General features: G+C 36.0%; 1 protein-coding gene across 4 annotated transcripts in view; it reads left to right on the forward strand.

The window, feature by feature from the left end:
- MIB1 (MIB E3 ubiquitin protein ligase 1) overlaps window positions 1-23,248 on the forward strand; it is an 83,643-nt gene extending 60,395 nt beyond the window's left edge. For 2 of the 4 annotated variants that reach the window (XM_052786933.1, XM_052786936.1), the window contains 7 exons: window positions 362-523; window positions 5,980-6,161; window positions 7,474-7,666; window positions 9,855-9,933; window positions 11,497-11,610; window positions 12,793-12,893; window positions 18,628-23,248. In XM_052786933.1, the coding sequence (XP_052642893.1) occupies window positions 362-523; window positions 5,980-6,161; window positions 7,474-7,666; window positions 9,855-9,933; window positions 11,497-11,610; window positions 12,793-12,893; window positions 18,628-18,768 (972 nt within the window). In that variant the 3' untranslated portion in view covers window positions 18,769-23,248. The remainder of the gene's footprint in view (window positions 1-361; window positions 524-5,979; window positions 6,162-7,473; window positions 7,667-9,854; window positions 9,934-11,496; window positions 11,611-12,792; window positions 12,894-18,627) is intronic. The other 2 variants (XM_052786934.1, XM_052786935.1) reach the window with 2 other exon arrangements.
- Window positions 23,249-24,273: the final 1,025 nt, after the last annotated feature.

Below are 24,273 nucleotides of genomic sequence, written 5' to 3' on the forward strand. Positions count from 1 at the left end.
ACATTGCTGTAATATGTTACATTGTTTGTTTGTAGGCTGTCTTGTAAGAATTAAAAGGTTTTGGACAGTAGAAAGAATCCTCTAAAATAGCATCTCTTGTAGCACTCCCTCAGAGCACAGGCAAGTGTTAGGCTTCTGCTGAGATAAACTTGATATTTAAAAGAGATAAATGCTTCAGTTGAGGGCTGAGCTCCAAGTATGGGAAAATAAATTTAAATAAATTCAACTGTGAATTGTAGCAAGATAAAAGAATAACCCTTTTGGACCTCCTAGAGCATCCTAAACCATAGTTTCCTGAAATTAGTTTTAGAAGGAATAAATAGCTTTTTTTTGAGTTGTAAATTCAGTTCTCTCTTTTCAGCTCTTAGTCCGTGCAGGTGCTAAGCTGGATATTCAGGATAAAGATGGGGATACTCCCCTGCATGAAGCTCTGAGACACCACACCCTGTCACAGCTCCGCCAACTCCAAGACATGCAAGATGTGGGCAAGGTAGATACTGCTTGGGAGCCATCAAAGAACACAGTAAATAAAATGCATTTATTTATTCCTTTTTTTTTCCTGTATGTTTGTCTCTTTATTTGTCTAGTTTGTCTAGTTCTGTACTGTTCAGCTGGTTTTTGGCAGCATAAGTTTACGTAGACATTCTGCATTAAACTGCAGTGTAGGCAGAAAACATATTGTTATATGTGGCTTTTCACATGTAGTCATTATCTTTGTTAAAGAAAAATAGGGTTATTTAGTTCAAAATATTTCTACAGATCTATCTTCCATAGTGAACATATATGGCTGCCAAAAAATGAAAAGTAGCTTTTTAGGAAAGAGAAATAAACAGTATTACAGTACAGAATAAGACTAAAATTGTTTTCTGTGATGCAACATCTTGCATGTCTTTGTAGCTTTAATTGTTTAGCTGCTTCTATAACCTTCTGAAAGTTATTCTATTAGAATGAGGCATTCTTAATCTTTGTATGTTTATTGTTTATCTTTCTGACAGAGTTCATTTCAGAAATTGTGCTGTAGTAAGGAAGTAGTCAAAGAAACTCCAGGTAATAAAGGTCAAAATGTTTTATTGAAAAAAAGGAACTCTCACACGCAAAAAGCTGTGTGAACCCCATATGCAAAGATGAAGTTTATAGTTTTGCTGGTAGGCAAAGGAGAAATAAAATTCTGGAGTGATTGGGATTGAGAAAAACAAACAATATTTTTTTTCTTTAAATATTGAAGATGTACAATGCGACAGTGGATTAGATTTGCTGAATCATTAGTTACCAGTGTCATAGTATTTTTTCTAATTTTAACTGTGGGTGGTAAGATTTTTGCATTTCATTCAAAAAAACCCCACCAATTTTATTAAAAAGCCTTTGTTCAAAACAGTAATTCCACTGTACAACAAATGTTTTTCAGACTGCTTACTTAATCCCACTGAAATACACTAGAATAAACTTTGAAAAGAGATTTAAAATATGACTGATGTATGTAAGAAAATGCTTGTGTCCCTTTAAGTGAGAGGAGGAAAGCAATTACAGTTCAGTTGCTTCCATGATCTGAAATGGACTCTGTGAGAAGTGGCCAGAATACTTTGTATGCATGTATTTAATTGTGAAACGAATGAACGGGAGATAAATACTTTTCCTCCAATTGAGCATTTCATAAATAGGTTTCTCTGTTGCCCATCTTGTTAGTGGCATCCACAACAAAACTAGAGTTTTTGTGTTTTGAGTTTTTCTAACACAAGTAGTGGGTTTTTTTCTACCACCTTCCTAAATTTTAGTTTGGGGGGATTTTGTTTTGAAGAATTAAGTTTTTCTTCTAGTTTCATTTGAGATGTATCCTTGGTTTAAAAAAAAAAAAAATTATACTTTTGGTTTACTTCTATTAAAATAATAATAATTTTTTAAAAAGGGGGGGGATGACACACACCACAACAAACAAACAAACAAAAAAATCCCTGCATGATTGTACCTCTGATCACCTAAAAATGTTCTAATGTTTAAAAAAATCGTGATCAACCAGTACCTTCTATATTAGCTTACTATTGGTCATTTTTTTTCACTTTGTTTAGCTGCAGAGAAAGTTTTTGCCTAACAAACAAATTTGGGAGGTTTAAGTGGTGTGGAGAAGATATGTGCCCTCAGAGAAGTGGTGAAAACTTGCTTATTTTAATTTTATGTGGCAGCAGCATGAGATGTGGCTGAAATGTAAAAGATGGAGTAAAGCCTGACTAAAATATACCTGAAAACTCTTTAAGATGATGAGCAGATCAAACTACCTTGACAATGTTTTGTGGAAAATATTAATTGAGAACAATACTTGTACCTATCTACCTTTATTTAAATAAAAGTAATGTAAAAACGCTATAAACTAGATTTTACCTGTAAACAGTTTTAATAGTAAGCCGTCTTTGGCCCAAAATCATATATTAAGACAGGATCTAGGCTGCTAAAATATGTGCAGGCATCTGGACCTTTAAAGCTATCCAAGGATACGTTTCTAATTTGTCTTGTGTAGAATTGCAAATACAGGTGATGGATAATAGAGGATAAATAGGATTAATAATTTAGTCTGGGAAACAGTAAGGCTTTCTTTTTGTGAATACAATGGCTTAAGTTAAATTGACGGAATATTTATTTTTTTTTAATTTTTATTAGTTCCTTTAAAGATTGGGAAATGTGTCAGATTTCTTTGATCTATGTGATAGCGAATCTGATATGTAAATATTTAGTATTTTAGAGCTCATTTTTGCTTGGCTAAATTTTAATTATCTTTGGACTGCTGTCTTGAAGATACCAACATACTGAGCCCCGTAGGGTACCTCTTTGTATTATAGTACTTCAACAAATAATGATTTCTATTTTATTTTTAGTTGAATGAACTGAAAAAGAACAAAAATTTCACTTGCAGGGTTTTAGATGTTTTCCATATTCGATAAAGTTGGTTGGACAGCAACTTCATTGAAATTCTACCATTTGTTACTTTTTGCTGTGAGCATGGTTTAAAATATGAAACAATACTTTTTACTGATATTGTGAACTCATTTCATAAGTGGAATTATATGGAACGAATTCTGTAGCATTGATTTTTTTAGTAGTTCCTTCTGAATGTCAATATTAAGCTGTTGTAATACCTAAACCAATTTTTGTCAGGTTGTTCTTCAGCTGGTTTTTTGATATTTAAAATGCATGTAGTGAACAATCTTGATAGTACACAAAACCCTACACATTTTAGGTATCAATCTGAAAAACATTTCTGTGTTCAAGAGCTATGAGCAGTGAACCCCATTTCTTTAAATAATTTTGAAGTTTTTTTATCCAGCACATTGTGATGATTGTACAGCTGGGAGGAGAAAAATTTTCTCAAGTACAGTCCCCACCACCACAAAAAAAGTAGTATTAGTTGCTTTATTACAGATACAGTGTTCCTTGGTCTAGGGTACTTTTTATCCTAAATAAATGTATTATTCCCCAGATTCATTCAGTGTAATTTATTTTAATATAGGTATCTTTCAGGCCCTTAAAATGTTTTTAAGATTCAGAATGATGTCGCCACCTAAATCCTAACAAAAGAAAGAAACTCTAATGGAAGTCAGTTAGGTGTTTATGGCTTCAAAGATAGCTCAGTAGTTACAATTACTTAAGATGATATTTATACTGTTTGTGTGGATTACACTGAGACTTCTCCCTTGCAGGTGAATTGGCTGGGACTGGCTTGTGTTGATGCATCTCAGGGCTAGCACCCTCCAGAGGAGGCTTGCTGCAGCCATACTAGGCACTAAGGCGTAATGGGTTTTTCTGTGCATGGGTTGTTTTGGGTTTTTTTTTTTCATTCTGTGTGCCTGAAATCTTGCCGACTACCAGAGAAATGTCATGGGATGCTATATTGTTCTGATGTTTTCAAAGCATACAGCACACAGAGGCATTTTAGGATTCAAGATTTTCTTGAATAATTCTGGTGACTGTTCCAGGCAGAGGAGCCAGTCTTGGCGTAGTGTATATCCACACCAAGTGAAGCAAATGATCTGTGTTTGATTTTCCTCTTGGAGACAAATAGCTGTTTCATTCAGGAACAGCGTAGGGCCCATAAGGTGTAAGTGTGGATGGCAAGAGAACTCTTGTCCCAGCAAACAAGGAAGGACTACATGGTGTAGGCATGCCTTCAAAAAAGTCTATTCTGCCAACCTTGGAGCAAATCAGCTTTCACTAGGTGTTGTCCTGCCTTGGCTGGATTACTGTCATGGTCCAAGGTACCTGGACTGAAGCTAAATAAAATCTCTGCTTCACTTCAGCCAGTGCTGTAATTGAGGTGCAGAAAAACAGTCTGAATTTATAAACAAAAATGTTCTGTGATCTGGACACCACAGAACAATTTCTCTCCATAACTTACTGGTTTTCCTGGTATGAAGTCTTTCAAGCTATACTGTTCTTACCTGATCACAGGGAAGAATGCAGGACCATGAGTATCTGAATTCATGAAGTGACCTTCAAGAGTCTTGTAGCACCTCAGTAATACTTACTGATGTGAGAACTCCTAACTAGAAAAAAAACTTATAGACTGAGGTTTAAAAAAAATGCTTCCCTAGGAAACTGGGTGGCTGTATGATAAGGATAATCTTGCAGTTATCAAGGCAGGGCAAAGACTTCTAATAGATACTTCACGTGCTGCAAGACATGCACCCAAACCAAGGCTTTTTCTTCACAAGTCATCTCTGAGGGATGGGGGAAATAACTAGAGGGATTTTGAAAACTGTTTTCTTCATAGTTCAGACTTCAAGATACGCAACCCTTAGGGCTTCGGTGACAGGTATCTGGTATTTTAAATTCATTCCTATATGCTGTTGTGTCTAAAATAGCACATCTAGTTCTTTAAATACTAAATGGTTGTTAATCCAGCCAAAATTTCTTAATTTTTAGGGGTGATACTTGACACCCAGCTTTTAGAAGACCAGCTACAGGGATAGATTGTACAAACTGAAAGTGGCATAGAAAGATGTTACATCAGTCAAGTTGGGCACTTAATTAATGGGAAAAAGGTGCATACAAAATCCTGCCTCTATCCTACTGTCAAAACCTTTATAATTCTGGAATTCAGCACTTAAAACTCCTTGAATTGGAGCTGTCTCAGCTGTGCCGAAGTGGTTCCTTTGAATATAGTCTAGTATAGTTGGCTGAGGGATTCTTAGTGGTGCCAGCAGTTTCATGTTATATGTAGACTGCATTATACTTACACATTTTATCTGATCAAGCTTCAATACAAAAAAAGATGTTGGGAGCAGGCCCAGAATGCTCCAGAGTAAGTGAATCCTCTCCTTGCTGGGCTACAGTTGAAAGCCTTCTCTCTTCATTTTTCTAGTTGGCCCTGTGAATCGTGCGTAATAGGTACGCTAATACAGAAATAGAGTAATAGTTGTAAAAGGGCAAAGGAGCATCATATGATTAGGATGGGAGGACAGGTATGTGAGTTTAAATCCCTCCAGGCTGAGAAGGCAACTGAAATCAAGTCTTTCTTGGGCAGGTAGTTTACTCACTAGACTAAAAGTAAGTATGTATTCATTTCTCTGCCTGACTATGTTTTCAGTCCAAGCGTGGTGGCGGTAGCATTTTGTCTGAACTCAGCAATTTCAGTGTACTTTGAGTGTATTCTGAATATACCCACTGGGACTTTGCCCTTTACAGTGCTTATATAGAAGGACAGCCACTTCACAAGTGAGTATAGGTGTGCTGGAGTTTGAATGCTTCAATAGCTGAACTATTCCGTGCTGATTTTTAGTTCCTTAAAGGAAAGTTGAGTATAGCTGACTCAAAATTAAGCAACCATGTGATTGTTTTGATTTTTTAGTTCTCGAGACGCTTCCTTTGGCTTACAGATTTATACATATGTGCGTGTATGTGCATGTGCACATGTCAAGTAGTTTTCCTTTAGCCAGACTATTCCTAACTGTTTAGAGAGTCTCTGAAGTTGCTTATGTATTTGTTTTCTTTCAGTTAATAATGGGACTTGGCACTCAGGGAGCAGAGAAGAAGAGTGCAGCATCTATTGCCTGCTTCCTGGCAGCCAACGGAGCTGACCTCAGCATTCGTAATAAGAAGGGTCAGTCTCCTCTCGATCTCTGCCCTGATCCTAGTCTCTGCAAAGCATTGGCTAAATGTCACAAAGAAAAAGTCAGGTTTGTATATTCATAAAATATGCAGTTTCCAAATCTCTGCTTTCTATAGATTAACTAATGTATTTAAAACATTGTACCTTTATTAGCAATAGTGTTAAAACATACAAGCTTTTTCTTGACTTTCAATTAATTCTTTATTTTCTATGGTACATTGAATGCTATTTACAAATGCATTAGTTGAAACTTACACAAGTCTTGCAGGACTTTCATATCTGTTAATATGGGAGGGAGGAGAACGGGAAGGTGGCAACGTGCAGGTGGAGGTTGGTAGAACTTCAAACCATCCCAGAAAGGGGAGTGGGGTGGAAATCACTGAAGGAATAACTAAGCATTGCAACAGATTGCTCAGGGAGGTTGTGAAATCTCTGTCTGTGCAAGTTTTGAAGACTGGAATGGGCAAAGCCCAATATAACCTGGTGTGAATTCGGTGTTGATGCTGCTTTGAGCAGGTGACCTCCTGAGTACCTGTCAACCTGAATCATTATATGATTCTGTAAAAAGAGGAGGACAGGCTGGTCTGATGTTTCAGAAGCACTTCTCTAGGAATTGTGATTTCAGTGAAATGTCATGTTATCAAGTACATGGAGTATGAGAAGTTTCAGCTTGCTACTTGTCCTAGTTTTGTTCCCACTGCTGGCTTACGTGATTCCCATCCTTAATACCTGTATGGAAATCAAAAATGTACTTTCAAACTGTCACAAAGAGAGACTGTTTTCGTTGATGCTGCCCTGGTGTGTAAGGTGCTTACTCAGAGTCTTTCTGTCTGCGTCTGTCCATCCGTCTCGGCCTCGTCCCTGTGGCTGCTGCTCTTTCTCGCCACCTTTTATGGGCTGGTGAGGGCCGTAGGGACGAGCTGCTTAGGTTCAACGCGTGCTCCCTCCGCTGGTGGAGCAGCGGCATAGGACAAAGATCCGAGGGGAACTCACTGCCGGGAGCCTAGGGCTTCTTTTACAAGCCTGTCACTTGCTAAGTATTGGAAGTATCTTCAAGATTAAGGTTTTAGGCTGTGCTGTTCTGAATGTACAGGGTATGTCTCTATTAATAAATTAAACTGTTAGGGTGGGAGGAAAGGGTTTTTTATGTTCACGAGATACTATTCTAACTTGTGTGGCCTGTTTCTGTACAGTGTCTTACCTGAGCATGTGACCTTGTACTCTGGTGTCAACTGTACGTTTGGGAAAATGCAGTTTGGATTGCTTTATGATGCCTAAATGTGTAGGAATATATAGATAAACAGCCAATGGATGTGCATTTTAAATTAAGTATTTCAAAAATTCTTAAAAGTAAGTTTGACTGCAAGGTGTCTTCGTAGTGGTCAGGTTGGTTCCCGAAGTCCATCTATGATCAACAATGATTCTGAAACCTTAGAAGAATGTATGGTGTGTTCAGACATGAAGAGAGATACTCTGTTTGGCCCCTGTGGACACATTGCCACATGTTCTCTGTGCTCACCACGGGTGAAAAAATGCCTCATCTGTAAAGAACAAGTTCAGTCTAGGACAAAGGTAAAAACTTCCAAAGTTTATTGGTTCTCTTTCTGTTTTTAATGGAAAAGTAAAAAAAGAAGTCAAGGAAAAGTGTGGTGTATTTTAAGCGGTATTTTGCCTTACAGGTGTCTCACTGGATGGAATTAATTTTGCATCATAATGATATCTTGTTCCAATGTTGTATGTTACTGTTTTCTGCTTGCCTGTGCTCATGTCCTACTTGCCCCTCATTCTCTCCCCACCTTGCAATGTCTTTATTGTTCAGGTCCTCAGAGTTCCTAGTACAGTCACCTGAGGATGCTTTATTTAAATAGATTTTTTTTTTCTTCCCCCTGCATGGTATTTATTTTTTTCCATTAAGAAAAAATTATTAAGAAAAATTTATTTTTTTTCCAATTAAGATAAATTGCTGCTTTTCCTGAAGTATAATTTCCTTCAGTAATATTCAGTTCTTCCGAGTTCCTTTATTCCTTAGGGCTGCTTGGAAAGATGATTTGCCTGTAAACTGAGTTAGTTAATATGTGCTTGTTTTTGAAGTTAATTACTTTCAGCTTTCATGTTTTTTTTCTCTGGAATCATGAATTTAATCTCCTTTAGAGTATCAACCAGTTGTGCCCTATTTTGAGGACCTAATCCCAGTAAGGTCCTCAGGTTTCTTAAATGGTTGCTCCCAAGTATTTGTGACTATATGGGTACATCCCCATTGCTTTTCTGTTTGAGTATTCTTTTATTCCCCATAATCACCAAGTCTTGTCCTTCTGTTGATTTTTGGCTGTTCAAACCACCCCCCCCCCCACCCCCCCACCCCCAAACAAAAAGACCGAAAAACCCCTACACAGGGGTTCCATACACAGGTTTTCTGATCTGTAGAAAACACGCTGTATTCCTTTTCTCTTTTTTCCAAACACACTTGACTAGTCCACTTCTGTGGTATGTGTTTTTTTTCTCTACCTCAGAGTAAATACAGGAATTGTAAATATGAATTTGTTTTTACTATTCACTCTCTTATTCTTTCTTCTTATACCATTCACTATTCTGCAATGCATATTTTCAAAGGCCAAACGTTAACGTAGTGTGAGCTCCTTTTCTCTAGACTTTCTTTATAGTCAGTGAAAAGGTTCTGCCACTGGGTGATTCAGAGCAGCAAAGTAAGGCTTCTACTTCCACTCGTCCATCTTAAGAAGCTAATCTATGGTAATCAGCTTTCCCAGGTGAAAGCTAACCTTTGTGGATAACCTTCCTTTGATTTCTTTTGCTAAAGTAGATTGAGAGAGGGGAATACCTGTTCAATACTTCTCTTACACTTTTCTGTATAAAAACTTATGGTAATATCTACAAAGCTAAGAAATGAGTGAACCTGGACAACAGTTCTGTGAACTGGAAGAGGTGGTCCAGGCCAGTATGAATGGAGTGATATGAGGTGTCTGTGGTCACACAATATATACAGTTCATCATATTAAAGGGCCTGAGAAACCCTAACCCAGAATATTAAAACAGATTACTATAAAAGTCTCTTAAGTGAATTTTGTAGAATTGTAGAATAGTTTGGGTTGGAAGGGACCTTTAAAGGTCACCTAGTCTCACCCACCCTGCAATGAGCAGGGACATCTTCAACTACATCAGGTTGCTCAGAGCCCTGTCCAACCTGACCTTGAATGTTCCCAGGAATGGGGCATCTACCACCTCTCTGGGCAACCTGTTCCAGTGTTTCACCACCCTTATCATAGAAAACTTCCTTCTATCTAGTCTGAATCTATGCTCTTTTAGCTTAAAACCATTACCCTTTGTCCTATTGCAATAGTCCCTAATAAATAGTCTGTCCCCAACTTTCTTATAGGCCCCCTTTAAGTACTGAAAGGCTGCAGTAAGGTCTCCCCGGAGCCTTCTCTTCTCCAGGCTGAACAACCCCAATTTAAGTGGAACAAAGAAGGAGAAAAGAATAAAGAAAAAGAAACATACACTGCCTTAGCTGCTTCTCTGTGCCTGTCAGTCTACTGAACACATAAATACTGCCAGCAAATATCTATTCTTAGAAATCAGTGTGATAACTCATTTAAGTTGCATTTTGAGGTGCTGAATTAGTTAAAATAACAGGGGGTGGAGCTTCTTGAAGTCCACATGCCTTGCCAAAGACAGTGTAGAAGCAAATTAATGTAGAGAGCAGGAGATAAACTTTTCTCATATGTGTGTTTATTGTTCTTTACAGATTGAAGAATGTGTAGTATGTTCAGACAAAAAGGCAGCAGTGCTTTTCCAGCCTTGTGGTCATATGTGTGCCTGTGAGAGTAAGTAAACTTAATGGAAGTTCTTTTTGAAGTAATCTTGAAACAGAACATTTTTAATCAGATTGCTAAAAGCTCATTAGTAATCTGACTTCAGGTCCAATTTACACAATAGCCTGGTGTGATAGTCAGAATTTTGGCATTATTAGGTGTGCTGGTAATGAAATAATTGGAGGACAAAGTGGAGATTTTAAAAAAATTCAGAAAGCAAGTGCTCTTCCATCTGAATTGTTTAATTCGGCATAGGCTTGCTCAGATTATAGAAGCCTGCTGTATATCATTAAAACTTCTGAAGTAATTAGAATTAATTTTATTGCTTTGTTGCAGCTTTTTGGGGGCATTCAGATGTGCAGATGCCGTTTTAAAAGAATATTATAAATAAATATTTAATATGCTTCATTACTAATGTACAGATTTGCACAAGGGCTATATTTTTCCCTTAAAGACACATCATATATCTTTGCAAAGAGCACCAGTTATGATTCACTCTGATTTATCTTGTGTAGAAAAAAAAGATGAGATCTCCAGAATTTTTTTGGTTTTGAGAGTATGTAGATGAGAATGCAGCCATCACCAGACATTTCAGGGCATTGTTGAAGGGTCATTTGCCTAGAGAAGAGCAGTCCTTGTTGCTGAGGATCTACATAAGAGGGAAGGTAGTCATTCCCATAAGTAACTGCTTACTTTGTATCGCTAAAGAAGTCTGGTTTCTTCCTCTGTTCTGGCTGAGACACCTGACATTGAATCACTACTGACTTTATAGTTATCCTGATCTGGCCTCTTTCACTGTCTGCAGTTGAAAGATGATGAGAGAAGTTTTTTTTATTAGTTTCCCAGGAAGAGGATAGCAAAAAGATTGATTGCTCTGGTAAAGGATTTCAGCAGTGCAATACATGTCACCAAGTCTAAGCTGGAACAAGGACAGCAAAAGTTTTAACAGATGTAGATGGTTTCTTTCCAGATTATTTTCTGGACATCTTGTTCAAGCAGGATGAGAGTGAGTCTTCAAATTTCTGTAGTTTATAGGACCCACTCTATTGATTCACAGTAACTTTCAGCATTTATGAGACAATCTTTTGCCTTTTGTAGAAGAATTACAGCCTTCTTTCTAGGATTATATTGAAAGATATAGGTTTACTCTTTTAAGGGTAAGGAGCCACATCTGTTTGCACCTGGAGCATTAGGACAGTAAGTGAGATCCTTTGTTCTAAAGGAAGAAACAGGTAGTCAAGACGTTCTTGGAAATTCTGTTCTCAAGTGTGTGTGATTTTACTTTTTTAACTTCTGTAATTCCTGTGGAATAGACATCCATTTGGAGAAAGAGGAACCTGTTTGCTTGAAATATGTTAAAAGATAAACAGAATAGGTTGACTTTGAATCCCAAACAAGACATTGTTTATAGGTGTTATTTGCAGAAAATGATGTGAAGATGAACACAAGTAGTTATTTGTATTATAAGCATTTATTATGGCATTGCTATATAGTTATTGTGAATAAACAAACTCATGGATAGCAAAGAAGACAAATGAAATATCAGGATTCAGAGTTGATTTTTTTCTCTGTCAGATTGTGCAAGCTTGATGAAGAAATGTGTACAGTGTCGGGCAGTGGTTGAGCGAAGAGTGCCTTTCATAATGTGCTGCGGAGGGAAAGGTACAGAAGATACCACTGATGATATTTGTGAGTGACTCCAAAACCCATACTCTTTCACATTCCATCACCAACTTCTTATTCTCATTCTTTTAAGTGACCTAAATCTTTCCTCTTCTTTTTAAAGAAAAGTTTAATAAGAACAGTGCTAAGTCATGTATCCGTTTGCTGTTTGCACTACTTTCTACATTGGTAGCAGCAGATGTGATGGTAATGCCCGTCACTACACTAAAGGATTGCTTCCAGTATCCAGAGTAGAAGCTGAAACATACATGACTTCTTGGTGACTTATGTCCTATGAAGCAAAAGCTGATGATTGTCTGTAATTGTGCAAATGAGCAAATAAATGTGTTGGGGTTTGTGGTGTTTTTGTTTTTGTTGGTTTTTTTACTTCTGGAATTCTCTGGCTGATAAAGGAATGGTAAATATTTTGCTCCTAAGTACGAGCAACTTTCATGACAGATTGTTCAGTTTTACATCTCCTGCTTTGACTAGTTTTTAAATTTCTTGTGACTTCTCTGAATAATTTCTATGAATTATTTGTATTTACTCTGTGTATGTATGTGTGGTATGTAGTGTTTGAATTGAGTTTATGTGAATTGGAATATTAGGTCAGTCTTGTCATACTGTTCCTAAATAGATAAATATAAGAGTAATCCTTAAAATCAGGTTTTTAATACTCATGCTGGCAATTTAAAATTTGTCATTTGAAATACTTCTCAATTCTTCTGTTTCTTATAGTAACATTGCTTCCCAGATGAGTCAAATACAGGAATATTAATCTGAGTTTTTTCAAATTTTGAACAAACTATTTCCAAGACGCTTGTGCAGTTTTGAACACCAAATAGAATCGGCTGTGTAGATAAGAAGTCTTTTCAATGTGAAAGGATTTGGCTTTATTTTTCACATGTGCAAAAAAATTTACTGCAGGAACTTCACTGGCAAATAAGAACTCTGAGAATATTAAGGGGCTACAGGCATTTTGAGCATCATTAATGAGGAAATATTGTCAAAGAAGCACTGCCACTAACCTCAGGGAAGTTCTTTGTGAATTGAGCTGCAGTGATGTAGTGAATTTAATAAGATTATCAAATGTGTTTCACTAATGTTATTTCAGATAATTGAAAAATGTGGTTAGTACACTGGAAATAATTATACCTATTTCATTAGGTTGATGCATAATCACATATCTTTATTTTCTCTAAATTACAGCAAGCGGAAACATTCCAGTTTTGCAGAAAGACAAAGATAATACCAACGTCAATGCGGATGTACAGAAGCTGCAGCAACAGTTACAAGACATCAAGGAACAGGTAAAAGTGCTGGATAGAAATTTTATAGACCACTAAAATAATTGAAAAAGCCAATGCATCTTCTGTTACTTAAAACTGTCCTGGTTTCAGCTGGGATAGAGTTAACTGTCTTCCTAGTAGCTGGTACAGTGCTATGTTTTGAGTTCAGAGCGAAGAATGTTGATAACACTGATGTTTTCAGTTGTTGCTCAGTAGTGTTTAGACTAATGTCAAGGATTTTTCAGCTTCTTATGCCCAGCCAGTGAGAAAACTGGAGGGGCACAAGAAGTTGGCACAGGACACAGCCAGGGCACCTGACCCAAACTGGCCAACGGTGTATTCCATACCATGTGACGTCCCATCCAGTATAGGAACGGGGAAGTGGGGGTGGGGAATCACCGCTCGGGGACTGGCTGGGTGTCGGTCGGTGGGTGGTGAGCAATTGCACTGCGCATCATTTGTACATTCCAATCCTTTCATTATTGCTGTTGTCATTTTATTGGTGTTATCATTATCATTATTAGTTTCTTCTTTTCTGGTCTATTAAACCGTTCTTATCTCAACCCACGGGTTTTACTTCTTTTCCCGATTTTCTCCCCCATCCCACTGGGTGAGGGGGAGTGAGTGAGCGGCTGCGTGGTGTTTAGTTGCTGGCTGGGGTTAAACCACGACAAAAACAAAGTGACATGCGGAAGCGCTTCAGTTCTTAAGTTTTAGTTAAATAACTGATATTTTTTGTGTGGTGTGGCTTTGTATGTCTTCTATGTACAGGTTAAAAAAAAAAAATCAAATGGCCATGTTTGATAATCAATCTATTATAGTGTCTGTGTTAGCGTGACTAAAAAAGGATGCTCTGCCCAGTCAGTATGTTCTCTGCCTGTTTAGCTGACCTGAGTATATAGGTACAGCAGAAGCTGTTTGCACAGAACAGTAATAAAAGTAGATATTCTTCACTATTCTGTATCTGCCTGGATCTTTACTTGTCTGTTCATGAACTGGCAGTTACCTGTCAAATGAAGGCTGTAGTTTATGTACACTTAAAAAAATTGTGTGGTTGCAAAATTAAAACCTTTGAAAGTACTCTACATGTAATTTGAATATTCAGAATGTAAACGTTAAGGTTTGTCTTTTGTAATTATGCATAGTGTTTGCAGGAGGAAATTTTTACAAATTGACTATAGATTGTATTGATTATTCAGTGGTTAAGTTATATGCAATTTAGAAACCAAATGAAAACCAAAAATTAATGTTTCTGATAACTGACACTTACCTATTTGTTACGTCTGTAAGTCTAGTTCCATTAGAAGCGCTTAAGTAGTTGTCTACATGCAGAACTTCACTGTGTTAAATTACTAAATTATTTCCTTGCTTTTCCATCTGATCAAAGAAAAAACTTGATTTTGAGATTTTTTTTCAGCAGTAAAGGACCTGGGGTATCTGACTATTGCATTAACTTACTCTGTTAGAACCCTGATAATGTGATTTTTGGCTTCCCTATGTATAACACATTTGGAAGAAACTTTTCATGGATACAGGAAACAGAGAAGCGTTCTTGCTGTATTACTTGCTTTTTCCTCTTGTAGACTTAGAGCAGTCAGTAATACTTCAGTGATGGCAGCATCACATATAGTCCTGGTAGTTGTTGCTCTCAGCTCTTCATGTGCATGAGAGCTAAGACTAAAGTGTTTAGATTGCCAGTTTTAGGGCCTGTATCTCTAAATGCCTTGAATTTGGGAGCTGATATGCTGTCAAGTTTTAACCTCAGTGGCATGTCTGTGAAGAGCTATTCCTGTCATATGGAGACTTGGCCAACACCCCAGTAACAGAAATTCAAATATCCAATTCAAAACAGATTCCTGTGTAGTTTTTGTCTGTAAAAGAACATGCAAATTGAAAATTGTAATTTGAAAAATGCATGTCTGTCTTGATGATAACATCTGGAGTTTCCAGATATCTCTGATGTCTTGTACTGTTAAGCTTCTGTTTTACTTTTTAACATTGGATGGAAAGAATAAGGTTACTGCTTTGGCATTTAAAATGATATATGCAAAACATGCAGATAAATGCTTAAATGCAAGTAATCTATTTTCTTCAGATGTATTTTTTTCTTTTCTGGTTATTTTAGGAGTTTATAAAAGATTTGAGTTCTGTTTGGGTGTGCTAATACTCTTATGTATAGGGATGTGAAAGGAAAACTATGTTACAGTTTTTCTTCTTGGTTAGATGTGATCTCAGTTTTTTCGGTTGTCCTTAGGTGCTCTTTTATTCTTATCAATTTTGTCTTACCTTTGGGATTTGGTAGCCAGAAGCTTTCTGGTATCAGAAAGTTATGCTGTATTAGGGGGAAGAGAATAATTACTTTATATGTGTCATTTTCTACTTGTGTTTTCTGGTTTTCATATTTGCAGTAGTAAGAAAGATCTAATACTGGAATGCTTTGAGAATTTAAGTGCTCTCTTTTGCTTTGAAATGCCCTTTTGTCCAAAAATTTATTTTAAAATCAGTATAAAACTGAAGATTGTTCAGTGTCTCTGACCAGAAGGGGGTGGTTCTGGTCGTTCTTGTTTGCATCTTGGCTTGAGGCTCTTTCATGTTTTCCTTAGTGTCTTTTCTGCTTAGTCTTGTGATAGAGCAAGTTGAATTTGATTAAAATTAGTCATCTCATCTTTTAAATTTGTGCTTGAAATGATGCACAGAATTCCACTATAATCGTGTATTCTTTTGATTTGTGCTTTAACAGTTGAGTCTTCACGTTACCTTGATATTTTTGTACCTAAAATTTGTTCTCTTTCAGCAGGTATAATCCTATGTTTCAACTCATACCTTCAATGATAATCTAATATGTTAGTGCAGCAAGCTTTTAAAACCATTTGTGGTGCCAGGCAGAAGTGATGCTGATGTCACAGAATCTCCCACATCTGATGACCACACCATTCTTCAGGGATTCCCTGAATGTGAACCCTTTTGACTGTAATTGCAATACCTTCACTCCATTTCATAATCACCATCATCTGTCTAATATCTTACGTATGTTCCTTCACCATACTTACATCACTTTCTCCTTAAAACTAAATTTATTTTGTCACCGTGCACCTGTATATTGTTGGAAAAACTGTTTTTAGCAATAAGATTGATATTTCAAGCAGTTTAAAACACCTTGTTAGTGGTAAAAGTTGATTTGAATTGTACATCCAGTTATACTTAAAGGTACAATAAGCACTTTTTCAGACTACTTTTACTTACTCAAAGAAGTAATTCCCACATAGAACAGGTATAGTGCCTTTTTTTACCATTTGTTTTACTTTGAAAGATGGGAGTCAAATGTTTCATGCAGATAAAGTAGAGTGTAGTTTCATGCAGAGAATATTCTAACAAACTAGTAATACGATAGAAACAGATACTGCTTATTTCCTGCTGCTGTGGCACAAATTGGGCACAAGGCATGCAGTGAGCTTTCTTCCACTGTAAAAGTGTATATAAGCTGGTGGTTAAGTAACGAATGCTCCTTGAAAGTTGGATAAAACTCACTTATTTGGGCTTGTATCCCACTGGGAAACTGCTGAAATAATCAAGAAAATCCTTGTCAGAATAGAATTGCATAACAAACAGGAAGTTTGGTTGTTCCTGCCAGCTGAATTCTCCTACTGTATGAATTAACTTAAATGTTAAAATAGTATCATATTAATAAATTAAATAGCTAATGTATTTTATATACTCTGCATTTGTACTAAGCAGGATAAATGGGGCAATTTGCTAATACTGCATGCAATTGCAGAAAAGATCTATAAAATTAAAATGTTAGGATTTTTGTGCTTCACTGAATGAAATAATCAAAAGTAATTGCATTTGAACAGATTTTTTATTATTATTATTTCCGAGTCCCTTGATTGATGTTTTTATTTTCAAATGATGGTGTGGCATTTGGAGAGAAACAGACTCTTGTAACTCCAGTAATTCTGACATTATATTTAGGCACAAAAGCAAATAATTAAGCTAAAAACGTAGAACAAAGTCTACAAGTTTTTTCTCCAAAGATAAGATTTGGGTTTGCTTTGTCAGTCCTTTGTCAAAGGACATCATGTCAATACTATCAGGTTATAGACACTTGTCCCACTACAGCTATGTATTAGTTGGAAATAGCTGTTTCATTGCTATGTGAAGGCTGTCTTACTGGAGGAAGAACGGTCTAATTGTCCCATTGGGATGTGAAAGTGATGACTTGGTGTGGATGGAAAAATGAGCAGGACTGACTGACAGACAGTTGGTCTTTTGCAAATTTTTAGTTTGAGAGTGTTTTGTTACAGCACTGTGGAAATTCTGACAAAGCTGGAGCACAGCATTTTTGGGAAGAGTGAAGGGGTTTTTTTAAACAAAGTGACATAAGCTTTTATCTGGAAGTTTTACATTCCTGATGGGCCATTATACTGGTATCCTGAAGATTAAAATAGGCATTTTGCCAGATTCCATGCCAATTTAAACTCTATATAAGCAAACTGATGGTGAATTTTTTTTTTGTGGTCAACTAAGCTATCTGCCCTAGGAAGTAATACGTATTGATTCCATAGAAAGTATGCTTTAAAGGGTTCCTGCTGTGGATTCTCTCTCATGAAATGAACAAACTGAAGTAAACCCCCAATGATGAGTATGGAAACAAGTCACAGGTGCAAGGTGGTGATAAAATGAATTTGCATTTGAAATATGAGCCCTGTCAGTATTTCATATTAGATGAACATTTATAAGTGTTTAGATAGGAGTAGTGTGTCTCAGATCTGAGGACATCTTAGGTTTGATTTGTTGGACTATAGAATGGTCTTAACAATTACCATCTGTTATAATATCTATTCATTTACTAACTTTTGATAAACTGTTATAAATTAAATCCTAATATGGCTGCAATATGTTTATGGTGAAGGAACATGCCTTACCAAAACTTCAGTTTCTGCATGTGACAAAAGGTGAAGGACATTATTCCTTAGTGGCTTGGTACAAAATGAACTTTGCTGTTGAAGAACTTCAGGAGATCTTTTTGGGGCATTGGCTGTCACTTCAATGTTCAGCAGTTAAAACTGATTTTAAAAGTTTGCTATGCTACTGTTATGACTGAAGGTCACAGATTTATTAAATTGTTCTTAATTTGAAACTTAAGGTGTTCTTTTGGTTGAAAATCTAGATAAATTCCATCAACAAAGGCTGGAATTACCAGTATTGAATCTTTACGTATAATATTGATTATGCAGCATTTTTATTACTTCTGCACGTGTTGAGTACTTGGTGTTTAAAGGTAAGTATGTGAATGGCTAGATAGCCTGAGAAGAAATTGATAAATCATTACCCAAGCATGGCACACATAAAAGCTGTTTGTGTTGTTTGTTCCCTGGAAGATTACGTGACATAAAGGGGAATGTTGCTGAAGAATGTCTTAATGTTGCAAACTTGGGTAATGATATTGAAAATGTGATGTCAACCTACTACTGGATTGTCTTACTTAAAGGGATCATATTTGGAAAAAAGCTACATAGTTTTTGTGTCCTGATGGGGTAGGAAAAGCCCAAATATTTTAAGGCAATGTGAAGTAAAAAAGTGGTTTTTAAAAAAATGTTTAGTTTTCAGTTTAGTGGCTGGGTTATGCTATGGCAATGATCTGCTGTGCTTAAGATGACATATTTATTGTTAAATTTCAGTAATTTATATATTGCATATTCAGTACTGTATCACTACCACCATTGACTATGTAACTTGTCAAAATCTTTTACAGACTATGTGCCCTGTCTGTTTGGACCGTCTGAAGAATATGATCTTTCTCTGTGGCCATGGAACATGTCAACTTTGTGGAGACCGAATGAGTGAATGCCCTATATGCCGCAAGGCAATTGAACGAAGGATCCTTTTGTATTAAGTAGTGGAACCAGTGTCTTCTATTAGCTTATGAAATAATAAGGACATCTTGATGATTTAAATCTCCGTAAGTTTGAAAGGCAGTAAAGGGTTCTAATGAAAACATTTCTAATACTGTAGCACAGGTTCATTATATGGTAATTGTTTTAAGACTGTGAACACACCAAATAAGAGAACAGTATTTGAACAGTCAGCTTTTAGCTTTACTCTTGGAAAACATCTAAGCCTGAAGCTAATTTAAAGCAGTCTTTTTTTCATTTTCTTTCTGACTCCTCCTTCCCTTAATGTTTAAAGGGACAATCTTATTTTGGTTTCGTTCATGTTTTTTAATGTATGTATCAGGTGTCAAGTGTTGTAAGGGGGTTTTTTATATTGCCAGTTAATATCAGATATAAATATTTAGGATTTTTTCATTTTATGCTTCTCTGGAGAATAGTGACATTTCCTGTGACAGTTATGATTCACAATAATTTTTGTCTTGAAATATACAATAATGCAAAATCAATACAAAGTGTATACACAGTAGTAATAAATACACAGTTCCCATAAGTTCAGGCCTCAAAATCTAAAGTTAAGGTAATTCTGTTTTCCTAATTCTTTTTCACTAGAACAAGCCAGAATTACTTGAAAGTATTCCAACTTGGCATCAATTGAATAATTCAGCTGAGTAAGAACTGATCTAAAGCATCCTGGGTGGGAAACAGGAGTTGAATGTTAAATACTCCTTGTCTGCAGGAGGCACATATTGTAGCATAGGGCAGGTAAGTGCTCCGTTAGGCTTGTACTTTCCAACAGAGAAGCTATATGAAGTGCTGCTTTATAACACTCAATACTTGGATGCCATCACAGTCCTATGGAAATAGAGACAATGACTGAAGGTATCACTATAGCAGCAGCTGTAGTCTTCTATACTGTAGTCACACCAGATGTATGTGACTGCATACAAGTTTGTGATTGGACTCAGTCGGCAATGTTGTGTGCCAGTTGAAATTAAAGTATCAGTCTGATGCTATTGTGGTGCCAAAAGAAACAGCTGAAGTAGAAAAACTAGGTAAGCTAACCAACATGCTTGAATTATTAATATAGGCGTCTTATTAAAAAGTGAAAGAGCTCTGTCTTGTACTGGGAAGGCTACACAGTGCTTGCCTTTCCAAAAACTTAATGAGGAAGAATGTTTGCAAATCCAGAATCATTTTCACACACTGTCTTTGGATTCTGATGTCGAAGGTCAGCTAGTGTTGTTGAGGAAGCTAGTAAGTTCATTCACTCTAATTAGTCTGATATCATCTGTGCAATGTGCACAGAGTGCAAATGTTTAATTGGATAACACTTAAATAATCGAAGGATGAAAAACAGAAGCTCAGTTGGAAGCCAGAGGGGATCCTAACAAGTAGGAGAGTTGAGTATATGTCATTGTGCCTCTGTCTTCAGCAAAAGATGAAAGTGTAAATCTCATTGTTATCATCATCACTATTATTAGGGAGCAAAGTGAAAATAAGAGAAAAATCAGTAAGGCATTTATCTCTAATATACTGTAAAATCATAAAATGTAAGAGTTGCAAGCTTTGTTTATTATGATTATCCCCCAGTATTTAATAGCAGTTTTGAAATTGAATTAAATATCTCAGTTTGTTTCTTGAAACAATCAAGAAGGCATCTAATAATATATATTGTTCAGGTGTGAGGTATGCTCAGATGTTTAAGTAAAATAATTTTCATTTTTTTCCATTTAGTAAAATACATAAATGGTCACATCAGTACACAGTGATTTAAAGTATAAAGACAACCTGAGAGGCTAACAGAATGTGCTAAATAGTTATAGCTTGTTAACTTCAGTGTAACTATGTTTGACTTTTTTTCCCCAAACCTACTGTCTTTCACTTACTATATCCCAAGCTCATATGGCACTTCTCAAAATTTGGGCTATTATTACCTATTTTCCATTTGTCGAAATACTCTATACTTTTATGTTGGGGTTTGGAGGAATCCCTTTTTGCTGAAGTGGATACTGAAAATTACACTGGCAAGAGAATAAACAAGTTACTTTGTAAATGTGAAAGTTTGATTATGAGGTGGTGTTCTTAACTTGGACTGGGCGAGGATATAGCAGATTTGCACAAGTACTTGTGCCTTGTTAGCATAGTCTTAAAATCGGTATTTTAGCTTCTTTTAAAGACGTGAAATGGTCTTTTAAAAATAATCTGATTTAAGTACTTATTGTGTAGATATTTTCTAGAGATGAAGTTTTATGTATGCCTAATTATTTTTAGCAGTATTAATTGCAGTTTGTGTAAACACTAAATTGTTTGAAGAAGCTGCTTTGAGCTAGTGATTTAAGCTTCCTCTACAAAATTAAATGTCAGAAACTTAATTTTACTCTTCCAGTAGCAGCTGGTGAACCGAAGAGCCTATCCTGTTCTTTGTGCTGCATGGGTCAAGTTTTCACTTAAAAAAAACCCCAACAACACTACAGACTAACTTTTAGCAGTGCTACCTCCTTTCTGTCAAAGTACTGAATTCTTCTCTAGTTGTTCTTTGTCTTTGGGAAGGGATGGGGAACACATCAGTTTTGTTTTGCTTCATCAGTTTTGATGTCTGAATACATTGTGAAGGTTTTTTACTGACTATAAATTACATACAATATGTGTGATTTACCACAATGTACATTGTATATCATTCTTGCATAAGTTGCTGGAACTCATACTATTGTCTTTTTATGCATTTCATAACTTGTTTGTGTTGACAAAGCAAAACTGTTATCTGCAGAAGTTTTAGCGTGTGCCATTTTTATAGCTAAGCCTGTGGTAAATACAAAAGTTCGGGCTCAGGGCTTTTTAACAACTTAAACACATTCACAATATTCTTCAGCACATCTTGGAGAATATTAGAGATTTAATGACTATACAGTGCCTTGATAGAACTATTGAATGGGCAGCAGCCGTAGAGTCCTTACAGAATGCAAGTATCTTTTGAATCCAGTTAATGAGTTGATGTTAATATAATTGTAAAACCCCTGCCGTGGGTTTATAAAATTGTATATACTTTCTGTACAGGAAAATCAGCAAATTTAGGTATTGTTAAGCTTTCTGAAAGTTGTTTGATTGTTGCACCAATCATGAGGGTCTGCAGGGCATAGTATTCAAATTTGCAGAAGGAGCATTTGTGGCAAAGACAGCTGATAGAAGTGTTCTGTATGTGACAGTTTTAGTGTGAGGGGAGAGGTCATTGTATAAATAAACATGTAAAAATACCTGCTTTACTCTGGCCCAGTAAGTCTTTTATAAGAGAGAGAGAAATGATCAGCAACAAATCTGTATGTCTGCATGCCATTTCATAGTTAGAAAAATTTAAGTCTCATTTTGCGCTTCTAGGAAATACTTTCTTTGTCCCAAGCTTAGTGTCTTTATGAATGCAAACTATTCATGTTAGAAAACTGGTTTTACTGAACCACAGGAACATTTTTGCTTTTATTAAAACCAACTTTGTATTTTCGGTAAATTGTAGATTTTTACATGACTGTTTATTGGAGAAATTTAAGGTTGTCTGTGTGAATGTAGTGGATTTCTGTATGCAGAAAGCATTATATAATTGCTTTCATTAAAACTGCTTAGCAAGGTCTAAGCTTTTCAAAGGAAATGCTAACATACTGTATGGTTAATAAAACTTATATAAGATGTATACTGACTTTTTCAAAAGGTTTGATTTAAAAGTGTAATTGGACTGAATTAATACTGGTTTTTGAGTGTACATCATTGGGAAGGGAGTAGTGGCTTATATGACTTCCTTCTTCTTGGTTGTAATGATGTTAGATGTCACCACGGAATTAGAAAATTGTATACCCGAACAAATGTTTGGTAACTCTGTTAGTTGTTGACATACAATGTTTAAAAGCACAGGAGACTTCATTTATTGAGAAAGTTTGCAATCCAAACTTCAAAAATTCTGGTTCTTTATAATGTAACCCTGAAGAGTAAGTTTGTAGCAACATCAGAAATGCTATGTGCCTTTGAATCTCCCAGATACTCAAATATTGTTTAAGCAGCACAGTAGAACTATGAAGGGTGGATTATGTTGTAACAACTAAAAGGTTGATTTAAAATATTTATCTATGGCATATGTGCAAATTTTTCCTGTGTAATATGCAGTTCATAATGCTTATTAGAGCTGCTGTTAAGTTTATGTTAGACTCTGGGTTTACTTATAATTGAATGGCCTCTACAGATCTGGCTACGTGAATGAGATAATTTAAAAATCTCCTGCCAGATAAGGTAACTCCCATATTCTGCATATTCTGAGACAACAGTTGCTGCATCATAGTTTATGCTTTCAAGATTCAATTTAATGGATGCATTAAAAATATATATAAATACATATTTAATGAAGGGCAACAAAACCAACCAGACTTCAGTGGCTTAGTGTTTTAATTTTTCATAGTGTACAGGTGAAAAATGAATTGACAGAATAAAAAATTTGTTGCGCTCTTTCTTAGTTTCTTTTCATTTTTCAAGATTTCTTCAACTTTTGGTTTATATGAAAACACAATATTTTCAGATATATTTTTTTAAGAACTTTTTATTTGAAAACGATTGATGCAAATTGTCAAAATACATTTTAAATAGCCAGTTCTTTGTTTTGGGACTTACAAGCCATTCACATACTTCTCCATACCTGTTCATTGAAAGCAATGGGAGCAGTGCTGGCATAGGTTTAAGACTTGGTCTCTGCGGTCTCTCGGGTTTCAGCCCCTAATATTGGTCACAGTGGAAACAGCTGGTTTTGCTGGTGTTTGATATTGATGTGTTTTAGATTTTGAGACGGCTGCTTCATACTGTACAATATAATTAATGCAAGATTTTATAATATAAATACTGTATGTTATAATTTCTGTATAATTTACTTTGCTGTTGTAACCAATTCTAGCTGTGTCCAGTATGCAGCTGTCTGTGACAGGAATGATGAAACTCCATGGAGGTTTCCTTTGGATTTGACAATTAAGTGCAGAGGGTGGTTCTTCATGGGTGTAGTACTCTGTTTTATTTAGGGAAGAAAAATTAGCAGCAGTATTTGAATAAAAAGTGATAACCTTCCTTTGCAGACTTGGTTTTCCACAATATGGAAAGGTAATTTCAGTTAGTCAGAAACAACATTGTTGAAGATCTTGTTGTGCTTTGTGCAGCCCTGTTCAAGTCAACAAAGTAGCATGCATTGGAAAGCTTTTCCTTTAAAGACTGAAACCTATCAACTGTTCTTGATACTTATGAAAAGGTTTTGGCTGAAAAATACTTCAGGGATTTAAATACTTTGTTCCTTTTGCAGTAACAAGTGTAGTATGTCCAGGCTCTCCAGGAGATAGTAAGTTGTTTGTTGGGGGGTTTTGGGGGTTTGGGGTTTTTTTGTTTTTTTTTTTTTTTATAAAAAAGCAGTCTTTAGAGAGTGATGCTATGATGGATTGAAATAATTTAAATTACATTACAAATCAAGAACTGTGCCAGCTGATAATGTATAA

This window comes from Harpia harpyja, chromosome 5 (genome assembly GCF_026419915.1).
Source record: "Harpia harpyja isolate bHarHar1 chromosome 5, bHarHar1 primary haplotype, whole genome shotgun sequence".
NCBI classification, from domain to species: domain Eukaryota; kingdom Metazoa; phylum Chordata; class Aves; order Accipitriformes; family Accipitridae; genus Harpia; species Harpia harpyja.